Raw genomic sequence first — 26,654 nt, 5'->3', positions numbered from 1 at the left:
AGGTATGTTGTATACTTTATCATCTCCATTACAGCTACAGTTTGGGAATAAAAAGGCTGTTTTGAGAAAATATACTTGGCCTCCATGCTTGTCATATTAAGACAGTAGGTTTAGGAACAAGCATACAACAAGTCTTGCATATTACAATTAACTATTTCAGTGCATTCCTATTATAATGATGTGTTGTATTTTAAAAAAGAAACTCTTGACTTAAAACTTTGGTAGAAAATAAATAGTTAAACATATAATTCAGACCCATCATAATGACTAATCCAGACATAATGCCAAATCTTAATATATTTGGATTAATTTTGGTTTCACACATTCTGTAATCTCAGACAATATGTTTCTGTAAATGAAACCATGGTTAATTAGAATGCAAGAGTGGTGAACAGAACAGGGAATAAAGTTAGGAACAGAAGTAAAAAAAAGTGCTGATTTTAAAGTAGGATTATGGTATTGTTGATGATATAGCATTATTCACAATAATCTACCTTTTAAATTATATTGTAAAAAGATATATTGTTGCTGATAAAAAATAGAGGAGGGAGGAAACTAAAAGAGATCAATAATAGAATTTCTAAAAGATTGCACAGTAAAGTACAATTGTTTAAATGTGTTTTTATAATTCAGATGTGAATACTTTTATTCGATCATGTTGATATGACAGGGATAACAATCATTCTGAACGCTCCTAGAATATTCATTGTTAACAGCACAAATCAGCAGATATGTGTAAAGGGGTATAAACATTTTTGTTACTTCTTCTTAAACCATTGGATTAAAGTGGAGTAATACATTTGTTTTCTGTTTCCCCACCAAACAGCTGACTTTATAAATTAACATTTGTGGTGTTCTATTCTACTACATTGTTTATTTTCTGATCAGAAGAGTCTTATCTTGAGTTGAATTATACTTGAATTGCTTTTACGTAAATGTTTAATGAATTATTAGAATTAGATGAATATTATTTGCTATGTATATATACATAATATAATTAAAAGATATATTTAAACATATAGCCAAACACTCCCATAACTCCTGAGCATGCTGATTATTTTTATTAAGAGTATAACCTATATACTCTGTATAAACTTCTAAATCCAGACATTCTAAATTGTCTGTGCCAATTTTTGTTTTTTAAAGTTTCTTCTTAACAACCATATATTTTCAAATGAAAAATATTTTATTATTCGAATAAAATGTAAAATATCACTCTTTGCTAAGACAGAAATATTTTTATCACAGAAAGAGCATCTAAATTTGAATGTGCCCATCCGATTTATCAAAATAGTAGTTTATTTTCTAATATAAATGGCTATGCCATAACGATCCATATTTGATTTTGAGATTGTAATATGCCCTAAAAAGGTTCTTCCCTGAACAGTTAAGCCATCTTTATGTGAATTTTATAATTATTTTAGACCAAGTAGAGGCCAGTGGTACAGGGAGTGTGTTGCTATTGGAGACTGAGGTTCAAATGCCAAGTTCATATTTGTTTATGTTTTTTTTTCCTGCTGCACAGAAAAAATATGAGCTAGTTATATGCCTGAATAGGCCAGACATGAGTGTGGAATTGTTGTAATAATTTGTTTTCAATTGTAACAAAATGTTAGAATAGTAAATGTGATAGTTTTACTACTAGGGCCACATCTGCTCCCAATTTAAATGCAGTTCTAGGGTTGATAACCTCACTCAATAATTGTATATCCTGTAGATGTTTGTCAAATGAAATAAATTTATACTAAATACTTCAGCTTTTGGTAAAGGCAAACTTAAAACACTGAAAGCACCAGATAATATGTCTACCGGGGTTTATTTATTTATTTTCCATCTTTATTATATTTACAAATAAGTCACAAAGGCAAACATATCCAACATCTTCCACCTCCTATTTTGCCCATATCAAGCACCCTATGAGGTGGATTGGGAAGATAAAACAAAGTGTATTTAATTATTTTTTATAAGAAAATTTAAGTATTATAATATATTGATAAGATTATTTCCACTGAATTTGGTTAATTGTTCCTGAAATGCACCTAACCTTATTGGGAAGATATTGGGTGTATTACTTTACTTAGAGTAAAATCGCTGGATTGTTGTTGTTTTTAAATATTTTTTATTGATTGCCACATCACTCGTACAATAACAGATTGTTCTCATTTGCACAGAAAAAAGAGACATAAAAAGTTGCTTTTTAAAAATAGTTTAATTTTTCACTTCAGAGTATTTATCAAAATGAATTTGAAAAAAAGCAGATTATACCTTTAATAATCATGGATTACTCTGGCTGCTTAAATTATCACCATTGAGAAAAAAGAGCAAGAAAGTAGAATTATTTCCTAGACCGGGGTTGACATACATTTTGGTGATAAGCCTAATAGCAACAAAAAAAAAACCAAATACAAAAAAATCAAATATGTAAATACAAATAGTTTAACCTGCGTCATATTCCATTTATGATTTTCCTACTCTATTGATCTTGCTGGAATTTACTGGAGTATTCATGCACAAAACAGTCCCAGTTTACATCATTTGCTAAGATTGAAAAACATTTAAATGACAAGATAGGTTGCCTTAGATTATCTTTTAGAGCAGTGCTTCTCAACCTTGGCAACCTTAAGACTTGTGGTCTTCAACTCCCATAATTTCTCAGCCATCATATGGAATGGAGAATTCTGGGAATTGAAGTCCATACCACAGTCTTAAAAATGGCAAGGTTGAGAAACACTGCTTTAGAGGGGAAGTGTTATTCAGAATACACTTTTTCATATTTGTTAAACTGAATATTTCTCTAATACCGAATGTCTGCATTTCTTTTCCAGTTATTTATGGTGGACAATGGAGCAGATGATTGGAGAATAGCCATGACTTATGAGCGCATTTTTTTCATCTGCTTGGAAATTTTGGTATGTGCTATTCATCCTATCCCTGGCAACTACACTTTTACATGGACAGCTCGTCTTGCCTTCTCCTATACCCCATCTACAACAATAGCTGATGTGGATATAATTTTATCCATACCTATGTTCCTGAGACTTTATCTTATTGCCAGAGTTATGCTTTTGCATAGCAAACTTTTCACTGATGCCTCATCCAGAAGCATTGGAGCACTAAACAAGATCAACTTCAATACACGTTTTGTTATGAAAACCTTAATGACAATATGCCCGGGAACTGTACTCTTGGTTTTTAGTATCTCCTTATGGATAATTGCTGCATGGACTGTCAGAGCTTGTGAAAGGTAAGCTGCCATAAAGTATACTTTATGATTGGTTCAGTGATATTTTGTACACATTTTGCTACCACCACTGCTTATTTAATTTGAAAGAGAAGATTAAATTGTAATTTCCTCTTGCTATAGGATCATTTACTGAATGTAATTTATTTCACTTTATTTCAGTTGAACTAGTATTTAATTCTTCAGAATCTAGATACATTTTATTACAACTTAACCTGAGGGCAACATTATACAAGTGGAACTGGAATGCAGCTCAAACAGGGAGAGGTCCTTGAGTTGTCCTCTTCCTATAGATTTAGGGGACATAAAGCATTGTGCTGAAAAAGGGTTGCTGTGTGTGTGTGTGTGTGTGTGTGTGTGTGTGTGTGTGTGTGTGTGTGTGTTGCAGTTATTAATATATTAAATCATGGAGAAACCTAGATAATAAATGATTATGAGTGAATTGCAGCTTTTGAAATAAATAAACATTGTCACTAAATGGAACTCTCTAACAACATTGGTCAGAACTCTCCAACAGTAATAGGACAGGATAGCATGTTCTAGGAACAAATCTTTCACAGAACTGCATGGAGGGTCCAAATGAAGTCACCTATCTGTAAAACTTTGTAAGATTTTTCCCACTGTTTCTTCCACTGTTTTCTTAATCAGAAAATAATGTTCAAAACTGGAATGATGGGGTAATTGAACTAAAGACTGATAAGAGATATCATATTGCAAGCACCCATTATTTATTATATTTTTTGACAAACCAGTAAATGGCTGCAGTCATTGACTCTGTTCAACTTTTTTTATTGCTATGGCATTTATATTTATCAAGAATAAATAAAACATCATTAAAAAAGGATTTAGAAGATAGTCTTAGTATCCAAAATTGGACAGAAAAAGAAGACAAAATCAAACATGGAACAATTTTCATTGTTACAACCATGGACCAGCATGAAATTAAGTTCCCACTGACAGGGAATATAATAGCAGTCTTTAAATATTTGAAGGGTTGTCATAAAGAAGCCCAAAATCTATTCTCTACCAATCCAGTAAGCAGGACCTGGAAGAATGGATTGTAGTTATGGGAAGAATCTGTTTGAATATTAAGCAAGAACGTGTAACAGAACAGTTGACAATAGACAATTACCAAGAGATTAGCAAGGTCCTTTATAATGAATGTGTTCAAGTACAGGTCAGATAGCAACACACTGAGGACATCTTAATTTTCTTCAGCATGGGGTGGATGACTTATTGCTTCCCTTCAGTCCTGTGATGTATATTGGTGATCCCAGTGGAAAAATGAGTAGGAATCAGTTGATTCTATGTAATTCTATGAGTTTTCTCCCTTGTTTATAGCATGAATATTGTTGGAATGAATGTTCCTGGCGTTCCTTTTTATAAAAAAGATTGCTATAGTCCATTATATTTCTTTTGCTGATCTAAAACATTGCCTTGTGAAAAATTGCAAAAATGGTAATTTGCAAATTATGGTTTTTTTTTTAAAAGTCAAAGCTTTTTTTTAGCATGATTCTAAGGGAATTTTATTTAACTTATTTCTTTTAATTATTTGGAACTGTATATGTCATGTCCTTCAAATCTTGCTGCAAATGTTCTGCTAAAGATGTTGGTTTCCAAAAATGCCATAGTGAATCACTGTCATTTGGTCTGGGTACAAGTTCTTAATTAACTTTTTTTTTTAAAAAATAAAGGTGCATAGTAAGGAAACATCATGAAAAAATATATTTGACTAAAGTTTCCACATATGTCTCAGGTCGTTGACTTACACACACATCTTTGACACCTGTGCCCTACAGGATTGGTGACTGTGTTATCTTAGGAAGATTGCTATTCAAAAGAAGGGAAGCAGACAGTGATGTGCTGACACTGGCTTGCTGCAGCTTGTGAGAATCCATTGTTAAATTTTCAGTTTTCAAGCTGATTGACAGCTGAGGTCAGCCTCAGTGCCTAATGGACCAATCAGCTGTTCTGTAGCTAGGTAAATGGCACAACTATGGCAATGGAGCCAGGAGAATTGATTTTTAAACATTTAGGAGCATACTCTTCATTCTTTTTCTTTCTAGGTCCTCTTTCTTTTTAGAAAGGCCACCCACATTTCCTCTAATGATGACACTTTCTCAGAGTAGGTATCTGAAGGTAGTCCTTCCTTCCATATCTTATTGAAAACTAGACGATAACCTGGCATTGCCCGGGTATTTATTTATTTATAGGGGGAAAATGTCTGGACCAAACATAATTTCTAATGTTGAATTTCCCCCCTTACCAGAGGGGAGCCCCCTTGTGGAGTATCGTGAAGCTGTTACCATGGCAAGTCCACTGCACTGCACAGTAGACGCCATTTTACGGCAGTACAGTAAAAGTCATTTTAAGGCACAACCGGCTGTATCTTAACAGAACACACACTCCGAGGGGTTTTAGGGATTTCTTATCTCCACAGTATTTTTTTTCCAGAGAGTAAGTCATCTGTGTACCAAGTTTGGTTGAAATTGCTTGAGCCATTCCAGAGTTCTGCTGGAAAATACACACACAGCTGTTAATATAGATAGATAGATACAGAAAACAGGTTCTGGGTCATGTTGGGCATTAAAGGTTTCAGTCAACATTTTGAGTTGCATCCAGAATTCCATATTTAATTAGTGCAGCTCTCAATTTAATAGTGTAATGTAGGCAAAACTAGATACCTGTAGCTAATTATACAATTTTGGACTTTGTTGCTCCTGGATAGTCTCCACGGAAAGCGTCACATGGAGTGAGTTTCAGTACTCAAACTGAAAGATGATCAAACCATGATTGATAGATCCATGGGCCTTCTGATCCAGGAAAAGATCACACTGTAAATGGCATATAAAATGGAGCCTAAGGGACCTTCTGGCAATAGCTGCCACTGCTCCTAGATTATTTACCAGTTTGGTACAAGTATTTCCAAATGGGGGGGGGGAAGGATTATCACTGGCTTCTGTTGATTTCTGAATCCACCTTTTGGAGACTGAACCTAAATTTCTTTATTATGCTTGCATTCATGAGATTTCTTCATGTATCGATTATTTTTCCCAACCAAATAATATGCAATCTGTATTGAAAGTACCAGTAGTTCTTGACTTATGACAAGATTGAGACCTGAATTCTGGTTACTAAGTGGAGTATTAAAGGGAGATGTCATGTGACTACAATCCTGACAATTCCCATTGCTGTCGTGTTACCAGTCATTAGCTGAGGACCCATCTGCCAGGCACAAGAAACAAAAATTACACCATGACCTGATCAAGGTTACTTATTTATTGCTGCATGCCTATTTACAAGAAACTCACCGGACTAATTCTGGTTGGAAATGGCCAGATAAGAGTTTCAGGGATTCTGTGCCGCTTTCTGCTCTTCAAGGTCCCTAAGCTCACCCCCCCCTTCATACTCTTCCCACACATGCATATCCCCCACCCTATCTGTGTCCTTTTGGCTTTCCTGCACTCTGTACTGCATGGATCTGGGCTTGCTTGCTATATCCTGAGAAGCTGTAGCCACCCCACCCCATTGCCCTTGTTACCCTGCACTCCTGCTGTTGTTGAGGCATGCCCAGGCTGGCTGTTAAACCTTGCTGGGACTGAATTCACACTGTGAACAATTTTTTTAAAAAAACAGCACACCAAAATATTCCTTTGCAAAGAGCTCCTGGACAGGTCTGGGGCTGGCTTCCCACTGTAAAGAAGGAGGGCAAAGTCTGCTTTTGGTTGCTCCCCCTGACCTTTATCTCAATGCAAAGCCAAACCCTGGCCCTGGCCAGCAGCTGGGCAAAGGATGCCTCATTAGCAGCAGGAACAAGAAGATGATAAATTTGAGTTGGGGTGTAATGTGTGGGGTGACAGGGGATCAAAAGAGCATAGATGGGGGGGGAGAGAGATAGATGGATGGATGGATGGATATTGCAGGGACCTTCCCACTGTAAGCGTGGGTAGACTGAAAAGTGCCAAATATTGATCACGTGACCATGGGGCACTGCAATGACTGTAACTTCAGCCAAAAGGTCTTAAATCCCTTCATTCAGTGCTTTTGTAACTTCAGTGGCTGAACAAATGGTCATATATCAAGAACAAGCTACAAAAAGATATCAAGGTTTTTTTCCTTCTGCAGCTGTAATTAAATTTGAAATTGAGCTTTCTATGAATGTGATCAAACTCTCTCGGTCTTTCTATCTTATTTTTTTTTCATTTTTGACATTGAAAGTCATGATTGTGTTTAATTATTTTCCTGTTTTTCTTGCTTAATGTTTTGCTTAAGTGTTCGTACTGCTATCCTTTGATGTTTTGATTTGCTCTTTCATTGTGTTATACTTTCTCCTCTAGTATAAAATGTTTTGATTATTATTTTAACAGAAAAAAATACAAAAATAAATTGAACTCTAACTACTTTAAGAAGAAAAACAGAGCATAAAGAAACTTCATATTATGAAACTGAAAGAAAAGTTATTTCTGTTATGCTGCTATTTAGGCTAATATATGTTGTTATTAGAACTCAGGAAAGAATAACATCAGAAAGACTATTGTTTGATACAGGTCATTTTTAAGGTATTTTACACCATTTGTTTACATATCTACATTAGTTGTTTTCATTAATGGGTTATCATAATGCTTTTTAAGGTATAAATATTTTATTTTAAAAATTACAACCATAAAATATAATCCCAATGCAGGTTTATGGGCTTTATGTCAAGTTTACTAGTCCATTTTACGATGATGTCAGAATTTTTAAAATTAATTTCCTCCTTAACCACTGGATTTTCTGTTAAGAAATGTAACTGTGTATTTTCTTGCAATCTTTTAAAATGACTCAAAAGAAAATGATAATTAAAGGGAAATGGGAACTTTTATACAAATCGAGAGAGAAAGAATGAAATATTAGAGTTACAGACTAGAAAGCACCAGAAAATATATTAAGCAAGAACAAAAAGAGTGAAGGAGTAAATTTTTATAAATTCAAATAAACAAGACATCATACCATAGTTTAAAGAGAGAGAGATCAGTACATAATGAACTGAGAAAAAGGAAGGATTGGCATAAGAGAAAATGAAATAGAACTGGTTTAGAACATAATTAGATTTTGATGAAAGAATGAACCTTGTTGTCAACAGACAAAAGCAATAAAGTTAGAAGGCTAAAACTACAGAGACTGAAACCGTTACACAGAAGGTTTGAAACTAATACAATACAGCAGAAGACAATACTGTCATGAAAAGCAAGATTTTTCTGAAGAAAAAGACTTTGCATTTTGTTCTTCTGTCTGTCCTCTTACTACAATACTATTTGGAAGAACACTGTTTGGTAATCTTTCAGCTTGAGAGTTACTTTAAATTAAACTATAAATAAAATTACTTGAAGTAAACATTTTCAACTAAAGCTGAAGAATCCTTCTGAAAATCAACTTCTTTTATAAAAGTGATCTCCATTTTAGGATAAATCTATTTCAATAACACCAAAAGAAAAACCTAGGAAAATATTGTTTATTTATAAACAAGGCATTTCAACTAATGCTTTTCTTATTTTCTTATTTCTTATCTTATTAATTACAGGTACTGAAATTAAAATAGTACATGAGATCAGGTTTATTAAATGCTGTAAAAGTGATGGAGAAATAATGACTAAACAGTTCAAATATTCTTGTTTCCACCATAATCCATTACCATTCCGATGAAAATAATGGTCAATTTATTTATTTTTTGATGTGTTTCTGTTTTTGTTTTCAAAATGCTGAAATAGAAATGCTAAGTACTAAGTACTAAGAACTAGTGTTCTTTAAATGTCAACTTAAATAAGATCATAAATGCGGCCCTTGTGATTTACTATGGCTACAGTGCTATACACCTGAGAATAGAGCTGACAGAATACACAAAGAAGACTTCTCAGTGAGAAAGTATTGAATTCACCTGATATACTTAAATATTATCTCTAAAAAGAATGTCACAGAAGCTGCCAGAACATTATCATAGATAAGAACAGCAACATAGAGTGCAATATTCAAAGCAATACCTTAGTTATGTCAGCAAAATGCCATAGAAGAACTTGGCCTATCTCATGTTATTGGCTGCTCATCTTTTTGTTGTATGTTGTTTAAAAGCAGATATTCTGTTTTTGATAATTTTCTTAAACAATTATTCATCTGTTCCTCATAGCCAACCAGTTAGTCACTTATACCAAATTGTGCTTATAATTATGTCCTGTACTTACGTTTCATAGATATTATAGGATAGCCATTATGCAAAGAAAAGTTATTCAGTACAGTCTTGCTCTTGAATGGAGCAGAAGCAAGGAACCTGAAAATTGATGGTACTACAATGTTACTACAATGGGTTTTCTGTGCTATGGCAAGATAGAAATGGTTGCAGAGTTTTTAATGTGCCAATATTATAAGCTCCTTTTTTATGGTAACTTTGATTTAGAGGGAAGTAGATGTAGGAACTGTTACCATGATCTGGAGCTGTTAACATCAGATGAGATATTCAACAGGTTCTGACCAGTTCTGAAGAACCAGTAGTGAAAATTTTAAGTAATTCGGAGAACCGGTAAATACCACCTTTGACTGCCCCCGCCCCCATCTATTCTCTGCCTTCTGAGTCCCAGCTGACCGGGGGGGGGGGGGAATGGGGATTTTGCAGTAACCTTCCCCTGGAGTGGGGAGTGAATAAAGATTATATGGTATCCTTCCACTGGAGTGGGGTGGGAATGGAGATTTTACAGTATCCTTCCCCTGCCATGCCCATCAAACCACACCATGCCTACCAAGCCATGCTCACAGAAATGATAGTTGAAATTTTTGAATTTCATCACTAGTTACCATGATATGGAACTGTGAGGTGTGATAAAAAAGATTCTCAAATGAAAACAAACATCAACCCCAGACTATGCAGTCACTTTGGGACAAACATACAGCCAAACGTTAAATGATACAGCCAGCCATGTATGTTCTTCAGATGCCTTCACTCTAATAGAGGTAGTGGAGCTACCTCTATTAAAGATGAAAAAAGATAAGGTTAAGTGAATCTGCCCTATCTAGTACTCTTGCTCTTTTACTCTGTTGCTTCAGGCTGTTTTATGCTAACTTGTTTCATACTGTAAATGAGCCTAGCTTTGAAGAAAAGAACTGGATGGAGGAAACATGCTGTGATCACCTGTACTTTTACCTTGATTCCAGATAAAGTCCACACATAGAAGTTATAAACCATTGTCCCATAACCTTATGAGTCAGAATATAATTAAGTTGTTGATAGATTATATTTAAATGCAGCTGATAACCAGAGTTTGACAAGTTGAATTGCAAGCCCAAACACAAATTGTAAAACCAAGAAAATGGTTTAGAACTGTAATGAAGATCTATAATAAGTAGAAGGCTTGGCAGGAGTAAATTGATAGTCAAACCAGTTTTGATAGTAAATAAATTTAAAATATGGCTCACAAGATTTGGTATAGCTTTTTTTATAAATTGCAACTGAGGGATTGTGTTTGTTTTCTTTCATTGGTTGATAAGATTTATAAATACCTATTGTATATTATAGCAAATTATTCATAGCTATGTCTAGTCCAGTGATTCCCAAACTTGGCAACTTTAAGACTTGTGGACTTCAACTCCCAGAATTCCCCAGCCAGCTCTGGAGTTGAAATCCACAAGTCTTAAAGTTGCCAAGTTTGAGAACCCCTGGTCTAGTTTAATGAAGCTTTGACAATTTCCAGAACTGTGAGGCTCTTGGAAACATTATTTTGGCTGAACTGGACCTCATGTATTGAAAAGGGATGGCAGAATGTTTCTGTCAACTTTTTTACCACTCGACTATTCAGCTAAGCTCCCTTTTCATTGCTTTGCATCTTGTCCAGCTTTTGTAAGTTCATCTGGTGGGCATTTTCCCCTCCTAAGCATTATTTAAAAAAGGCAGGGGGACTCTGGCTTTCCCATCAATTTATTTTCTGAGTTTGGAGATCTCTTATGAGCAGATATATAACTAATATCCTTATGCCTCATTTTGTTTAGATTACTACTATTAATTCATGTGTGCATTTTTGTTTTTAGCAAATTTAATAAACTACAGATGGGGGGGAATGGTAGCCCGAATAAATTTGTTTTGTTTTATTTTTTTTATAATTCTTTCAAAACCTGATTGTGCTTTCTGAAGGGGAAAAAACATGTCTGAATCACTCAGGCAAAAATGGTCTTTTATTACTTTTAAAGGCAACATATTTTACTCTTCATGATAAGAGGAAGAAAGGAGGATCCGAAGAGGCAAATTTCAGAGCCTTTTGAAGCACAAGCCACACATCTGAAAACAAGGTTAATGAGAGTTGGTTAGCTAAAAAGCAGCTCACTGCTTTATAAATGTATTTCCCTTTGACTATTCAAACTTCAGCTGATAAGAGTAAAACAGCCTCCTATCTCTCTTCATTTAAAAAGACAAGAGAGGCTAAAAGATACATTGCAAAAGTAGCATTTTCTTTCCCATCAGTAGGAATAACAAAATATTTGGTTGATACTAAAAGTTTCCTGGATATTTTTAGAATTGAGTGATAGCTTTATCAAGTAATCATATTGCATAATATATTTCAGCAAGCTAAATACATTTTGTTAATGGCAATTATGTGCAAATAAACAACATTATAATGATGCTGCAGTTGTCAGTTGTCTTGTTTGGCTGTTATCGTTTAAAAACATTTCAAAATATGTGCTATAAAACATCAGTTTATGAAAACTAAACCAGATATATATGAAATAAAATATTGTTTTAAACTGCCTAAGGTTTTTATCCTAATAATGGAACTTGAATCTCCTTAATTCACTTGTGCCTTGATCAAATCTTTCAATTAAAAAAAAGTGTGTCGTATATGTGTAATTTTGCCACAGATTACGTTATCATTTCTCAGGATAGTAGAATGTATTGTATTTCTAATTAATTGTAGACATTCAAACTATCACCTCCATCTATAAGTTGGTATATGCAAATTTTATGTAAAACTGTGCTTTAACTCCTTGCTGTATTGCTTGCCTACATATAAAATGTGCGTATTATCAATTTGAAACATGCTTCTTCAAATTATAGCTTATCACACCATTATTCAAAGACAAGAACTAGATAACACAATCTAATTCATCATTTTACAGGAAAGCATCTGAAAAGTGTGTTCAAAGCATTTTTATGTACGTAATTAAAGTAAAATATTCTAAATTTTAAACTTCTAAATATTGTTCTTTTTCTGTTAACCTAACGGTTTTCTTTTATCATAATTAACTTGTGATACTCCAGGATAACAATATTTATTCCCTAAACTGGGTCTGCTGAACTCCACATGTATCTTGATTCACATTATTGAGTTTTGAGGTATTTGAAGAGATAGCATGGCATTTCTATAGATTGGAAAGAATATGTATGTGGAATTTATTTAGCCTAATAAAATGCACTTTGAATTGCTTTCAGATTTTTAAAAAAAAAGCTTGTGCAATTAGTTTAGTTGTGGAATAAATGGATTTAGTGGGGGAAAATCCTTGCTTCTCTAGTTTCTGTCAGAAATAATTCTGTTGAAATACTTCTACAATAGCCTAAAGCCTTCATCTACAGTACATAGAGCATGGTTACTCAATGTTACAAGGGCATGAATGTGGCCAGGCCTCTACTATTCAAATGTACAGCTCCATACATGTTTCATTGAAAATAAACCATAGTTTATTCAGTGCAAAATATTCCAATAAAAGATTACAACCATAGTTTAAAAAGAGCCTGTTATCCAAAGCATCTGTTGAAGAACACAAGAATTATACAGAATAGAATACAGAATTAGAAGGGATATTAGAGGTCTTTTAGTCCAACCCCTTGCTCAGACAGGAAATCCTATACTATTTCAGACGAAGAATTGTCTAATCTCTCCTTAAAAATTTCCAGTGTTGGAGCATTCACAAGTTCTGGAGACAAGCCATTCCACCGATCAATGGTTCTAACTGTCAGGAAATTTCTCCTCAACTTTATGTTGCTTCTCCCCTTGATCATTTTCCATCCATTGCTGCTTCTCCTGCCTTCAGGTGCTTTGGAGAATAGGTTGACACTCCTTTGTGGCAACCCCTTAGTTCTTAAGGTTTTGGGTCCAGTGCCTTGGATCCCTAACTAACTCTGTATCTCCATTATCAAGACTATGAATGTTTTGTCTTAAGATATTTGAGAGCCATATCAGTCATAATAGTAAGCAAAAATTGATAAATAGCTTGAGTCAAAATTTGAGTGTGATTAACAGTGTTCTTGGGCATAAATGCCAACTACTATTTTGATTTCTGTTATGAATTGCCCAGATTTTGGATCTATCCCTTCTTAAGAGAAGGTGATTCATTCATTGTGCAAATGATTATTGGTCACTGGATCACACAAGGCATGATTATTGTTTAGTCCTAAAGTTCCCTAACTCAAGATTTTTCTGAGGATAAATAGATAGATGAAATATAATACTCTGTGCACAGTGAAAGTAATACAAGAAGAAAGTCATATCATCTCTCCATATATGTGTCTCTTTCTTATTGAATTTTTCTTTTGTACTACATCCATCTTTTCCCCATGTATTTGTCTTTATTGAATTTTTCTTTGACTCTGCATTCATATTTCATTGACAAATTTAGTATGTGAGTCAGTACAGATTCAGTCAGAGGGGAACTAAATACTTGTTTATTTGTCACTAAGCACTGTGGCATTAATTTTTTGTCTCATGCTCAAATATTGGATTTCTATTATAGGTAGCTATACTTAAAGCAAGGCAAATGTCTATCTCTGAATTAAATTTGCTTTCTAACAATGGCATCTGCTTCAAAACCTCTTCCCCTGCTTTCTCAGCTAGGTGCATTTATCTAGCAAGACTGGAGGCTGCAGGCCTGCTGACATAATTAGTTTGCTTATTATAAATGGATTTATAGCATAAATGCGTTTCTTTTTGTCCTTAGTATACAAAGAGGAAATAGTATATATGAATGTAGAAAAACATTCATATTCTCATGCAGGTGATCAGGCCTGGTAAGAATATATTCTCTTGCAGTGAATAGACTATAGAAATCTTTTACTCTGTGAATAACCAGTATACCTCAGCAAAAGTAACCAACCTTTTTCTTAACAATGAATAAATCAATTTATGTCTGCCAGTCTAAGATTATCATAGGTTTACCACAATTAATTGTCACTTAAATATACATAATTAGAAGAAAGGTGCAGGAATATTCATTTACTTTGCCTCTCAATTTCCACTAAGATGGACTTTGTATGTAAATATCAGCAATATACACATATCATAAACAACTGTTCTTAATGTAATGTAACCATACAATATGTTTAGAAAAATGGGAATCCCAGAACATCTTATTGCCCTCATGTGAAACAGGCAAGGAGGCTACAGTGCACAAAACCGATTGCTCCAAAGAAGTGAGAAAAAGCTGTGTACTTTCTCCTTGTTTATTCAACCTATATGCTAAATAGGAAGAAAGGGAACATATGCTCTATAGGAATTAAGAGAAGCTGATTTGGAATAAGATGACCATGGTTTTTAAAGTAGAGAAAGAAATACCAATATGCTGTACTCTGCTGTTAATAGTTCTGCGATAGCCAAAAAAAGGATTACCAGCTCTGGTAATAAAAGTCAAGGAGCACAGTAAAAAAAATGGGACTAAAATTAAAAATAAAGAAGACTAAGCTAATGACAGCAGGTTCAACAATTAGCCTTAGAACTGACAATGATGATATGTGGTGGATAGCTTCTGCTTTTGAGGATCAGGGAATAATTAGTCAAGAAATATATCAGTCTCAGTAGAGCAGTCAACTGACCAGGCTTAGTTTATCCTATTTCAGACAAATTATGTGAAGACCTGGTTATCATGAGAAGGATCTAATGCTGGAAAAGTGCAGGGAAAGAGAAGAGGATGATGAACAGCAAGATGAATTGACTCAATTTCAGGGGTGATGAGTGCATCATTGGATGGCCTAAAAGACCAAATTAAGGGAAATTGCTCTGGGGAAAAAATCTATTTATGTAGTTGCTAAGAGTTGACATTGACTTGATGGCACATAATCAATCAATTGACTTCCTTTTTGGCTAAAGACTACATTACAAAATTCAAAGAAGTAAATAATCTAAAGACTGGAAAATATAAACAAGATTGGATCGCTTACAAATGTATGCCAAAACTTACAAAAACAGCCTGAAAAATGGCCTGGAAACAGCCCCCAAACAGCCTGAAAAATGGCCTGAAGACATCCCAAAAATGGCCTGCTTTTTGTCCATTTTTGTCAGTCTTTTGGGCTGCTTGTTGGTGCTCTGGTGTCTGCCTGTGCACACCAGAAACCAGAAGAGTAGTTGGCAATGACACGCGTGTCCACAGAGAGGGCTCTGTGGGCCACCTCTGGCACGCATGCCATGGGTTTGCCATCACGGACGAAAAGTGGTCCCTTTTAGTCACATCACCAGCATCTCTGCAGTTGAAGGCTTATCTTCAACCCATCTGCTACTACACACACTGGCACAGAAGCTCCACAAGAGTCTTAAAATTGTGGGCCTCAGGCTGCTCACCAGAGCCTTGTGCCCCAGTAACAAAACAAGGAACAATGATTTCTTCTCTGAGCATTATACTGAGTGAAGATGTGGGATTTGGGTTTCTTACAAAAAATAAGAACACCCTGCTGGTTTGTTTGTATTATTCTGTTTTCAACAACTGTGGGGATAGGGGGATGGGGAAAAAAAGCTGTTGCCCTTTTCAACAAGCTTAATGAGTTGTCAGAGGTTTTCCTATGCTGGACAGGAATATAATGATAAACTTATCTACAGAATAAATTGTTTCATTTGTAAATGTTTTAAATGTAATACTATTTTTCTACTTATGGTTGCTGCTGAGATCAATGGAGTTGAAATTAATTAAAGTATGACTATTGAATTTGTAGTCACTTTTTGCCATTATGATATTTCAGTCAACTGATACTAAAACTACAAATTATATTTAGTATTTGGGGTGGGGGAGTCAAAAAGAACTGTATTGGAAAAGTCAGAAAGCTAAGATTAATTAGAAAGGACTAAACATTTCATTGATAGCTAATATTAATTGTAATAGATTTTGTTTGGGTTAAAATATTTGATATATCAGTATTCAGGTTAATACTGAGTGTGTATTGATTATATCCCTAGCTTTATGACTACAACATGGAGATACTGATACATTGATTTTAGCAGTCTGTGTAAACAAATATATAATTATTTTCTAATCTGAATTATGAGAAAGTTAGGGAGATGAATAATAAATTATAATAAAAATGAACTTAAAGTGTAGAATGTTGCTGCAGATAGGACCAAATATAAGAAGTGGATTGCATGATTGAATTACAGCTCCCTAAATAGGGAAAATGCATGGAATGAAGTCACAGATAATGAAGGAGTTGTAATATTCTTGGCTGATTTTTTAGAATATCTAACAGTGACTTAAAACAGACACAAGTCCTAAATTCTGCCACACCCCTGCAAAAAGTTTCTATAAATGTAAAATCTTCCAGTGATCTACATGGGCAAGGTGCTAGAAATTTTAACTTAGTAGAGTTAAAAACAAAAATCAGAACAGAATGTTTCTGTTTAACTGAATAACATTAAATTACTGAGCTTTATAGCCAGATTTGAATATAAAGATATTTAAGGGAAGCTTACCCGAATAGCTTTTGATTTGGCTGTATATAAAGGATTCGAGTCATTAACTTAATTGAGGTTAAACCCCCTCCCCAACAAATCATAATGTTATCTGTTGTAATAGATGCAAGAAAATGACAGAACAAATGACAAAGAAACATTAGAAGTACAGAGCTGGGAAGTACCAAATATATCAACCTAGGAAATTGAACTTCTACCTTACTACCTCATCTTCGTGAGGACTGAGGTGACAATCAGCAATTCTTAGCCCAGAGATGGCCATTAAGCAACCATTTGGCTTCAAGACCACAAAACTCTGTGCCAAGTATCTATTAATTTGAAGAGTGGGAGGAAGAAACTGCAAAATTAAATGCCTGAGACTATAAACAACTTTTTAAGGTTTATGCTAACAGTGGGCTATCATCCATTCTGTATGGCTGGATTCCTATCTGCAGTAAAGAGTCTAATCTAGCCAAGCTGTGTCTTGAGACTTTTCAGCCAAGAATATTAAGCTGAGCTGGAAAGTGCCAGGAGTCATGTGACCTGCTGCTGAGCCAAGTTCAAGAAATCTAAAAAGGATGAATCTCCTGCTAGCCATTTCATTTTAGGATCATTTGGAAGTTTCTAGAAGTAAATCATCTGAAATAGAAGCTATTTGTCATTGCAGGCGGTGGTCTGGCTTGAAACAAATATGCTTCATCCAGAAACCAAAGAGCTTCAGTTTTAAAAGATTATCTTCCAGAAACCACTCAACTGATCCAGACATGACATAGTCCAAAGGAGCTTTTGGTCTATGTGGTCATACAAGGAATGGAATGTTCTGGAGTTCTTCAGAATGTTGTATTCTGGAACTGGTGAATTATGCACATGCTTACATTGAGTTGTCTACTTCTTTGTTAAGTCAGAAGTAACATTTTCATTTTTACTTAACAATGCCTGGGTTCAACAAGTGTTTTTTTCTTTTTCCATGTCAATATATCACAAACCTCTATGTTATAAAGTATATTTTTGATTTAATTTTAGTCTTTACTCCTTATTCAAAAAATGTTTGATCATCTTGTGATTTCTGTTTCTTTCAACCATTCATTTCATTTCGTTTCAACAAAATGAGGAACTTAGTGAATACATCCCATAGTAATTTTTACTGTTAGTTTTCTCTTACTCACGTTAATTTTTCTTCTTTATTTGAGTACACACAGTATTATCCTTTCCAAATATTCTACTTATAATCTCTTTTCTACTATTCTAGGAAAAAATGCACCTGAAAAAAAAACAATCCTGGCTAAGGTCTATGCTACCTTTTCGAGATTCATGTACCCACCAAATTAAGGGGGTGAGGATCAGAGGTAGTATTCAGCAGGTTCTGTCCAGTTCTAGAGAACTGGTAGCAGAAATTTTGAGTAGTTCAGAGAATCGATAAATACCACCTCTGACTGGCCCCTCCCCCATCTATTCTCTGCCTCCCAAGTCCCAGCTGATCGGGAGGGAATGTGGATTTTGCTGTAAACTTCCCCTGGAGTGTGGCGGGAATGGAGATTCTACAGTATCCTTCCCTTGCCACGCCCACCAAGCCACATCCACCAAGTCATGCCACATCCACCAAGCCATGCCCACAGAACTGGTAGTAAAACATTTTGAATCCTACTACTGGTGGGGATAGGGTGTTGTTAAGGAAATCAAGGGAAGACATGTGAGCTAACTGTAAAATTTACTTCCTTCAAGATAGATTCTCTGTTCCATCAAAAGTAACTTTCTGAAACTCCTTTAAGGTTTCCTTAGAATTCCTCATCATCTGATTCATAAATCTACTGAACCTTGCTTGAGATTTTTCCATCAGTTTTCATTTTGCACATAGAAGTACCCCAGAAGGATAGGAGTACTCCTATTAATTGGTCTTTGACCTTTGCACAGAGAGGAGGAAATTCCTTAAAGCTTTCACTTACCTGCATTTTGTCTCAGCCAGCCTTCTAATACCTATCTTATGGTCATTTTCCAGACATCATGCAGAGTCTTAATGACTAATGCACAAAGCCATGCATTTTCTTTAAAAAATATTTAGAGTTTTTACATCAAAAGTCATCCTGAAAAGTGGTTCTGATAATCTTAAGGTTTATGTCTATGAATGTTCATCAGACAAGAATTTGAAACACAATTTCTCCCCTCCCCCCAGTAAGCTTTTTTTTTCTAGCCTTTTGTATCAGTTTTTTAAAAATAACAAAACATTGTGGCAGGTTTCTCATGACATGTCCAGAAATCTAAAGTTTGTTTGGGACTGTCCTGGTATTAATCTAATATTATTGATTTCTTCCTGCTGAGGCAGACTATGCAGATAAGTTCATTAGAAGGTATAAGGAGAACTTTTCCATCTTTTCTTTGTCCTCATGAGTGGTTTGTAACTATGAAACTGATGACTTTTTAATCAAGCATGGATCGAGCATTATCTAATATCTTAATTAGAAATTACAAAAAGCATGACCATTTTAATAAACATGTTCAAAATTTTAATTTCAGTTCAAAAGATTAGGAATGCAATGCTGAAATTTATCTTAGTTTGATATCTGCACAAATCACATCTGTAAATTTTGCTGCTTTTGTAGTTCAACTGCAGGAAGAAATTGTCTAGATAGCTTCCCTAACAGAAAATAGAGTACCCTAAAGACTCATTCCTGAACATTCTCTACCTGACAGTAATCCTCTGGGCGACACTGAATCAAATAAACTGGTCTTCAGAAATAGAAATTTTAGCAGAACAGGCAAAGACTCTTCCACTTTTTAAGCTGATAGACCTGGCAAGAGTTTCAGGAACATAATCTATTCTAGCTTTCTCCAATCTAATATCTTCTAGGATGGTGAAGCTAAAAACAAAGCCTAAGGAGGAGTAATTTTTGTATCTTTCTAATCCAACCAATGAAGGGCATTTCTACATCCCTATTTTCACACCATTTCTACCTTCCAATCCTTCACAAACAGGTTTGAAGATACTCTTCGCTAGTCTGTTGGCTCATAATGCTGACTGACAGGAAAAACCCATGAAATAATTCATTCTGATCATCTGATCAGCAGAACAGTTCAGAGGATCCTTAGCTGTCCCTGTTCCAGAGGTGGTATTCAGCAGGTTCTGACCAGTTCTAGAGAACCGCTAGCAGAAATTTTACCGGTTCAAAGAACCGGTAAATACCACTTTTGACTGCCCCTGCCCCCATCTATTCTCTGCCTCCCAAGTCCCAGCTGATCGGGAGGGAAGGGGAATTTTGCAGTAATCTTCCCATGGAGTGGGGAGGGAATGGAGATTTTGCAATATCCTTCCCCTGCCACGCCCACAAAGCCATGCCCACAGATCTGGTAGTAAAAAAAAATTGAATCCCACCACTGCCCTGTTCATAGACTAATAAAATCATCTGTGTCTCCCAAAGGTGCTTTCCAAAAGGCAACTGGACTTTCTTGATTTTTTTTCTTTGAAAATGTGTTGCTTCTCATCCAAGAAGCTTCTTCTGGAATGGAAGAAGCTTCTTGGATGAGGAGCAAAATATTTTCAAGGGAATCCCCCCCCCCCAAGAAAATCCAGTTGCCTTTTGAAAAGCACTTTTGGGACCACCATAACCTGGATGATTGAGAATCACCTTAGATCTCCCTGTGTCTCTATTCACCAGAGAATGAAAAGAGACTACTAGCTTTTCTCCTCCACTTTTTCAATATACATTCAGTACACATTCTATGCATTTGAGCAGTTGCTATGCAGCAAAGCTGAGAGTGCTTTCTTTCCCTTTGCTTTAAGCTTCCCTAGCTGAAATACCAGAAAGATGGTATAGTGACATTTTTATAATCAACCACTTTTTGCAATCATTCAACCCTTGGTTGTTGGTTGCAACACAGAGCCTTTAAACACTATTTAACTTTGAGAAAGAGTAATGGCTAGTTTCAGCTTGACGACAGAGTAAGGCAAGAATTTGATGTGCACTGCTTGTGATAATATCAAACCAGACAGTTTTTAAAAACAAACCAAACTTGATGTTGTGAACCTGATTAGAAACTGCTAGAATGGTTCACATCGAATTTTGCTCATCAGCACTACATATAATGTATCATTGACTTGAATTTGAAAGGATGGTCTATGCTCTCACTGGAAAATATTTCCTTCCAACTCCTAGTTAGTATGCTGGCATGTTTAGCTAAAGGAGCTCAAATGCAGTGTTGGCACACAAAAAACATTAGGAGTTTGGAAGGGCAGAAGCAGTTTGCTTCCATTGCATAAGGAAATAAATAAATTATAAGGACTTCCTAGCAATTTATTTTGGGGTTATTATTATTGTTGTTGTTTTAAGACAGGACAAATGTTTAAAGTATGGAACTGAGAGAGAGGAACTTAAGCATTTAGATTATGGTTGACAAACAAGCATTGATTGCTGTTAATTTTCTGTGCTTAGCTATTGACCAGAAAATACAAATGTTGACTGACTTGAAATGATCAACTAGAAGTTTTGTGTGAATTTTAAATGTGGAAATATGTAAATATGCCTAGCTCATATCATCATAATGTCCCAATAAATTAGAAAATAGTTAGAACTGACTGGTTAAATTTCAGATGTATGTTAAGCTAGCTTAGCAAGGAGGAGCTAAGTTCAATGTAAAGATGTTATCAATTTTCTATTCTTTTTTGCAAGATATTTTAGACTATTTTTGTTAAAGATTTATACCGTGTATGGGTTCTGGGAAGTCGGGGGAGGGAAGGCTGGAGGGGGTTGGGGGGGGGATGTGGAGGAGGGATGTATATTAGGCTTGACGAGGGGTGTTAGATTTTAATGTAATATGAATGCACATGTATACTGTCTTCTCTTATTTTTTCTTTAAAATTAGGATATGTTAAGTATATTGATTTGGAAGCATAAATACCATCAACATAGAATGGAGTTTGCTCAGAAGCAGAAATACACCAATGAGAGGAAGAGTGGGAAACAGAAGAGAGAAAAAAGATGGGAAGAGAGGGATAGGAGAGAGGGTAAGGGGGGAAGATGAGGAGCATAAGGAGGAGTGGAATGTAGAGAGAGGAGGAGATAGGAAGGGGAAGTAGAGTAGGATATGATGATGGAGGGAAGAAAGGAGGTAGGAGAGAGGTAGAAGAAAGAGGTGTATGGAGAGCAGAAGAGCTAATAATGGGTTTTTATCTTTTTGGGCGTTGATGACAAGAGGAACTGATGTAATTACTATTTAATAATTTAATACAATAGGATACTGGCTATGTAATAGTATACATGTGACTGTATGTTATGAAAATGGAAAATAAAAAAGTATATTTAAAAAAAAAGAAAATGAAAGTTCAGGGATGGAGAGGTTCAATTCTTCTGTGTCAGAGTTCATATTAAGAACATCAGTAATTCTCTATCTGCCACACTAAAGTTACTAGCTAACAGCAGAAGTATAGGTAGTCCTTGACTTAAAGCAGTTCATTTAGTTCATTTAGTGACTGCAGATACAACAGCACTGAAAAAAAGGAACTTATGACTGTTGTTCACACTTCACACACCACACCTATTCACACATCAAACACCATTGCATGGTCATGTGATAAAAATTCAAATGTTTGATGCCTGACTCATATTTATAATGATTGCAGTGTCCCTGGGTCATGTGATCATCTTTACAACCTTCTAACAGACAAAGCAAATGGGGAAGCCAGATTCACTTAACAACCAGGTGACCAACTTAACAATTGCAGTGAATCATTTAACAATTGATGGCAAGAAAGGTCACAAAATGTGGCAAAACTCACTTAACTGCTAATTCATTTAGCAACAGAAATTTTAGGCTCAACTGGGATCTTAAATCGAGAATTACTTATATGATAGCCATGGCATAACTAATAAGCTGTTATTTTGCAGGGATGGCAAAGTCATACACATGCAAAAGACAGAACCACAACAATTTATTTTGTATGTATAAAATACATTTGTCAGTCCTAGGGTCCAAATCGAAGTACCTTTCTTCCTGGCTTTTTGAGTAAGTGGACTTTTGGTCATTCTTTTTGTGACCTGGAAAGTTGGGTTCATCTGTGACAATTTGTTGCTGAGAATTGTCAGATCCTACTTTCACTCTCTCATTGAACAAGAACTCTAAAGCAGCTTTAGCCAGAAATTGGAATACTATTTTACATTGCAAGCTGTTTTAAATGGAGCAATGTCATCCTATTATTTCACCCCCTTTCCCAAACAGCCAGGAATTGTACACTCTAGCATAATTGTATCACATTTGAAGAAATGTAAAATTGCAGTTTATAACTCACAACTGCCCAGCATGGTGGATTTTTGATGGTGCCTATTGGATCCTGGGATGAAAAAGCTGCCTTTATCATAAGTACCTCTGGAGATCAGTTTGTCATAAAGAGATTGAATATAAAACAATATTTGTATAAACAACAGGAGATCTTGAGTTAGTATTGTAATATTATAAACAGTGTTATGTAGGTACAACGAATGTATGTTGCCCTTAATTTTGCTAATACTGGGATTTTGTTTTACCAAGAGTAAAAAAAAACACAAATGTGATTGTTTCCATCAAATCAGTAGCAGTTTGTTCAATTTGGTCCACTGCATTTTTAAGATTCTTGGTTGCACCTATTGTTCAGTTCCAGGTTTGTCTAGCAAATATTCAGCAACACTTCTCGGACTATTCTAATATTTTGCAATATTAAAAGTGGAAAAAATAAACATTACTAAAACAAACAAAGAAATAACATGTGGATGTTGTTCAGGTGTTTATGCAATAGCCAAGATATAATTTCTTACAATATTCATCTAAATAACCTCATTTTTTAAAAAAGGCTTTAGTGGTTAACTGAAAAATGCAACTCATATAGCAGCAATGATTTTCTTTGAGAAATGAATGTTGCGCAGTTTCACTTGGAATGGATAAAAAAAGCAATTGTCTCTAATTACAATTCATGCTTAAAAGGAATTTAGGCATGTTTTTCAATAAACATGGGTTTTTTTCAGCAACTGCCTTGATCAGTTTCAGACTGCAGTATTTTCATGAGCAAAATGTTTTGTTCTCTCTGTTCTTTGCCACAAGTTTTTTTTTTTTTTTTTTGCTATTTGCTACTTTAGAATTGAGGGTCTAAACCAGTGGTAGTCAACCTGGTCCCTACCGCCCACTAGTGGGCGTTCCAGCTTTCATGGTGGGCGGTAGGGGTTTGCTGTAACTCTGCTTTATAAATTTTATAAAGTAAAGTTACTTCCCTGCTTTATAAATCACCATTACTGTAGAAGCGGTGGGCGGTTAGAAAATTTTACTACTAACAGAGATACAAAAGTGGGCGGTAGGTATAAAAAGGTTGACTACCCCTGCTCTAAACTGAGTTACTGCTGTGGCAATTACCATTACTAGGAGCTACGTTTCACCTCGGTATTGGCACTTCGACGGCACTGTGCAGACATTATTTGTGGGAATCTGGCTGTGATAGGGGAAAATACTTTTTTATTCATTCTGCGTAACTTTTGAATAAAACATGCATGCATATTTAGAAATTATACTGAATGTGCCTAGAAAGATGGCAACAGTGAGAACCATCCAGCTTTTCCCTTTATATATTATTCCTATTTTTCTGGTATAAAATTTGCACTTTTTTTGTGGGTTGAATCTGATTCCTGTTGAGGTTATCAAATAAGGGTTCTTTTGCCGTGGATTTATAGACTACATAAACTTTCTTTATCTGTTTACCTGGCTGAATATAGAATTTTTATATTCTGGATTTTATATTTCCAGGAAGATGGATCACCGATGAAGGCTTAACTGTCTTCCTATGGCAGTAGGATAGATGAAAGTAAAATAAAAATCTTGGTAGACGACAGGGGCAAATAACTGATTTCTATAGTCTATCCAAGAAAACTACCATATTTTTCGGAGTATAAGAGGCACCGGAGCATAAAACGCATCAAGATTTTGAAGAGGCAAATTAAAAAAAAAAGTTTTTGCACTCTACAGACCTCTCGAAAATGGCCCGTTTTTCATGAAAACGGGCCCATTTTTTGTCCAAAAAAGGGCAAGCATAGCATTTAAGAGGCTTATAGAGTGCTTCTGGGGGCTGAGGGGGCAAAAAATGGCCTGTTTTTCACTCATTTCTATCCTCCCCAACACCCAGGAGCACTCTGGAAGCCTCCTAAAGTCTATGTAGGGCCATTTTTGCAAAGGGAGCGGGGTTTCAAAAATGCTGTATTCAGTGTATAAGATGCACCCAGATTTTCAGCCTCTCTTTTGAGGCAAAAGGTGTGTCTTATACTCCGAAAAATACAGTATATCCAGAAATTGAGCTTGACAAAAAAAATTACCTTTAGAGGTAAAACTTATATGTAACTCATGATCATTGATAACTGGTTATTCAGTCAGTCGGACTAGTTTCTGGACTTCTGTTGTTTTGAGCAAGATTATAAAAACAAAGATAAAATTACTTAATTTAAAATTACTCTAAAGAGACATAATCCAGCCATTTTGTCTCTTTTTAAAATAACAATAATAGGATTGTGTTTGTTTCTGTCTGTGCAAACTAAAGCAATTGAATGTTTCTTAAGTTATACTCAATAAAATATCAAAAAATAGCATTTATATCCAAAACTGGCTTAATTGGAAGCACAATTAAAAACCTAAACTAATAGATTAATTTGGTTCTCGGGTTTTTTCCCCCCACCAGTAGTATTAAAATCTGAAAGATTTTGCCCATGATGGACATAGCTGATTAGTGTAATATATCTCTTCTTATTACAGCATGTATGCATAAATTTGCAGAGGAAACTGTCACCCAATCAATACATCTAACCCATGTGGGTGGCAGAAAACATAGCAAGACAGATGAAATAATTGGATGTAATTGGTATAACTCACTGGCAGGCACAGGCAAAAAAGAGACTTATTTATGCATGCTAATTGAGAACACAAAAGAAGGGAGAAGTTACAGTATTTATTATTTATTCCATTTTATTTATTTTACTCAATTTGAATGTTGTCCAACTCCAGCTGATTCTTGTAAGTCATATTTAGAAGTATCCACAGTTGTCCTTTTCTTTCATCTTAGCATAAATGCTTAGGATAAACAGCACCAATTTATCCAACACAGTGTCTTCTGTGAAGTTTTGGAGTATGTGTAGAGATATTAATGGAGAAACATTTTGACTTATTTCTCTACATATATCCAATTTCTGGTTTGTATTGTACATTTACTGCAGTTCTGCAGTGTAATCCTCGCTGTCATTTGTTGCCCATTACATTTTTAAAAATTATTAGAATGACAGTGGTTGGAAGAAATTGACGGACATCAGTGCTAATTCCTTATTTTTAATTGTTTCTCTCAAAGGAAGTTATGTGTTGTTTGCCAATCTATGGCTTACTCATTCTGGCAGCATAAAAGAAAAGAAAAATACTTTTTGAACTATTGAACTATTGAAAAGTCTAACATGTTTTATGTCACTAATAATATTTAGTGAATGAGTAAAATGTGTAAATTTTGGTAAATAAATTTTGTTTAGTATAGCATGAGTCAGCAATCATTTGAAGATATAATCTTATAAGCTTCAAAAGTATATGGGGCCCAGGTTCTCTATATGGGTTACCAATAATTAGATATTCACATTCTCTTTTTTTGAGAAGTCACAGGGACCAGTAAGTAATTGGTGATAAAAGATTTACTTACTTGAAAGTCAAACTTGGCTATACACAGCATATTAAGGACCATACTCCAAATGGACAAGGTTACAACCAGTGACCTGCAGTCA

At 35.1% G+C, this 26,654-nt stretch overlaps 1 protein-coding gene across 2 annotated transcripts in view; it reads left to right on the top strand.

Annotated features, from left to right (window-relative positions):
- KCNN2 (potassium calcium-activated channel subfamily N member 2) overlaps positions 1-26,654 on the top strand; it is a 76,476-nt gene that overhangs the window by 10,485 nt on the left and 39,337 nt on the right. For both annotated transcript variants that reach the window (XM_032214012.1, XM_032214011.1), the window contains exon 4: positions 2,826-3,244. In XM_032214012.1, the coding sequence (XP_032069903.1) occupies positions 2,826-3,244 (419 nt within the window). The remainder of the gene's footprint in view (positions 1-2,825; positions 3,245-26,654) is intronic.

The sequence above is a fragment of the Thamnophis elegans genome, chromosome 3 (assembly GCF_009769535.1).
Source record: "Thamnophis elegans isolate rThaEle1 chromosome 3, rThaEle1.pri, whole genome shotgun sequence".
NCBI lineage: Eukaryota > Metazoa > Chordata > Lepidosauria > Squamata > Colubridae > Thamnophis > Thamnophis elegans.
This window is presented reverse-complemented; position numbering and strand designations above follow the sequence as displayed.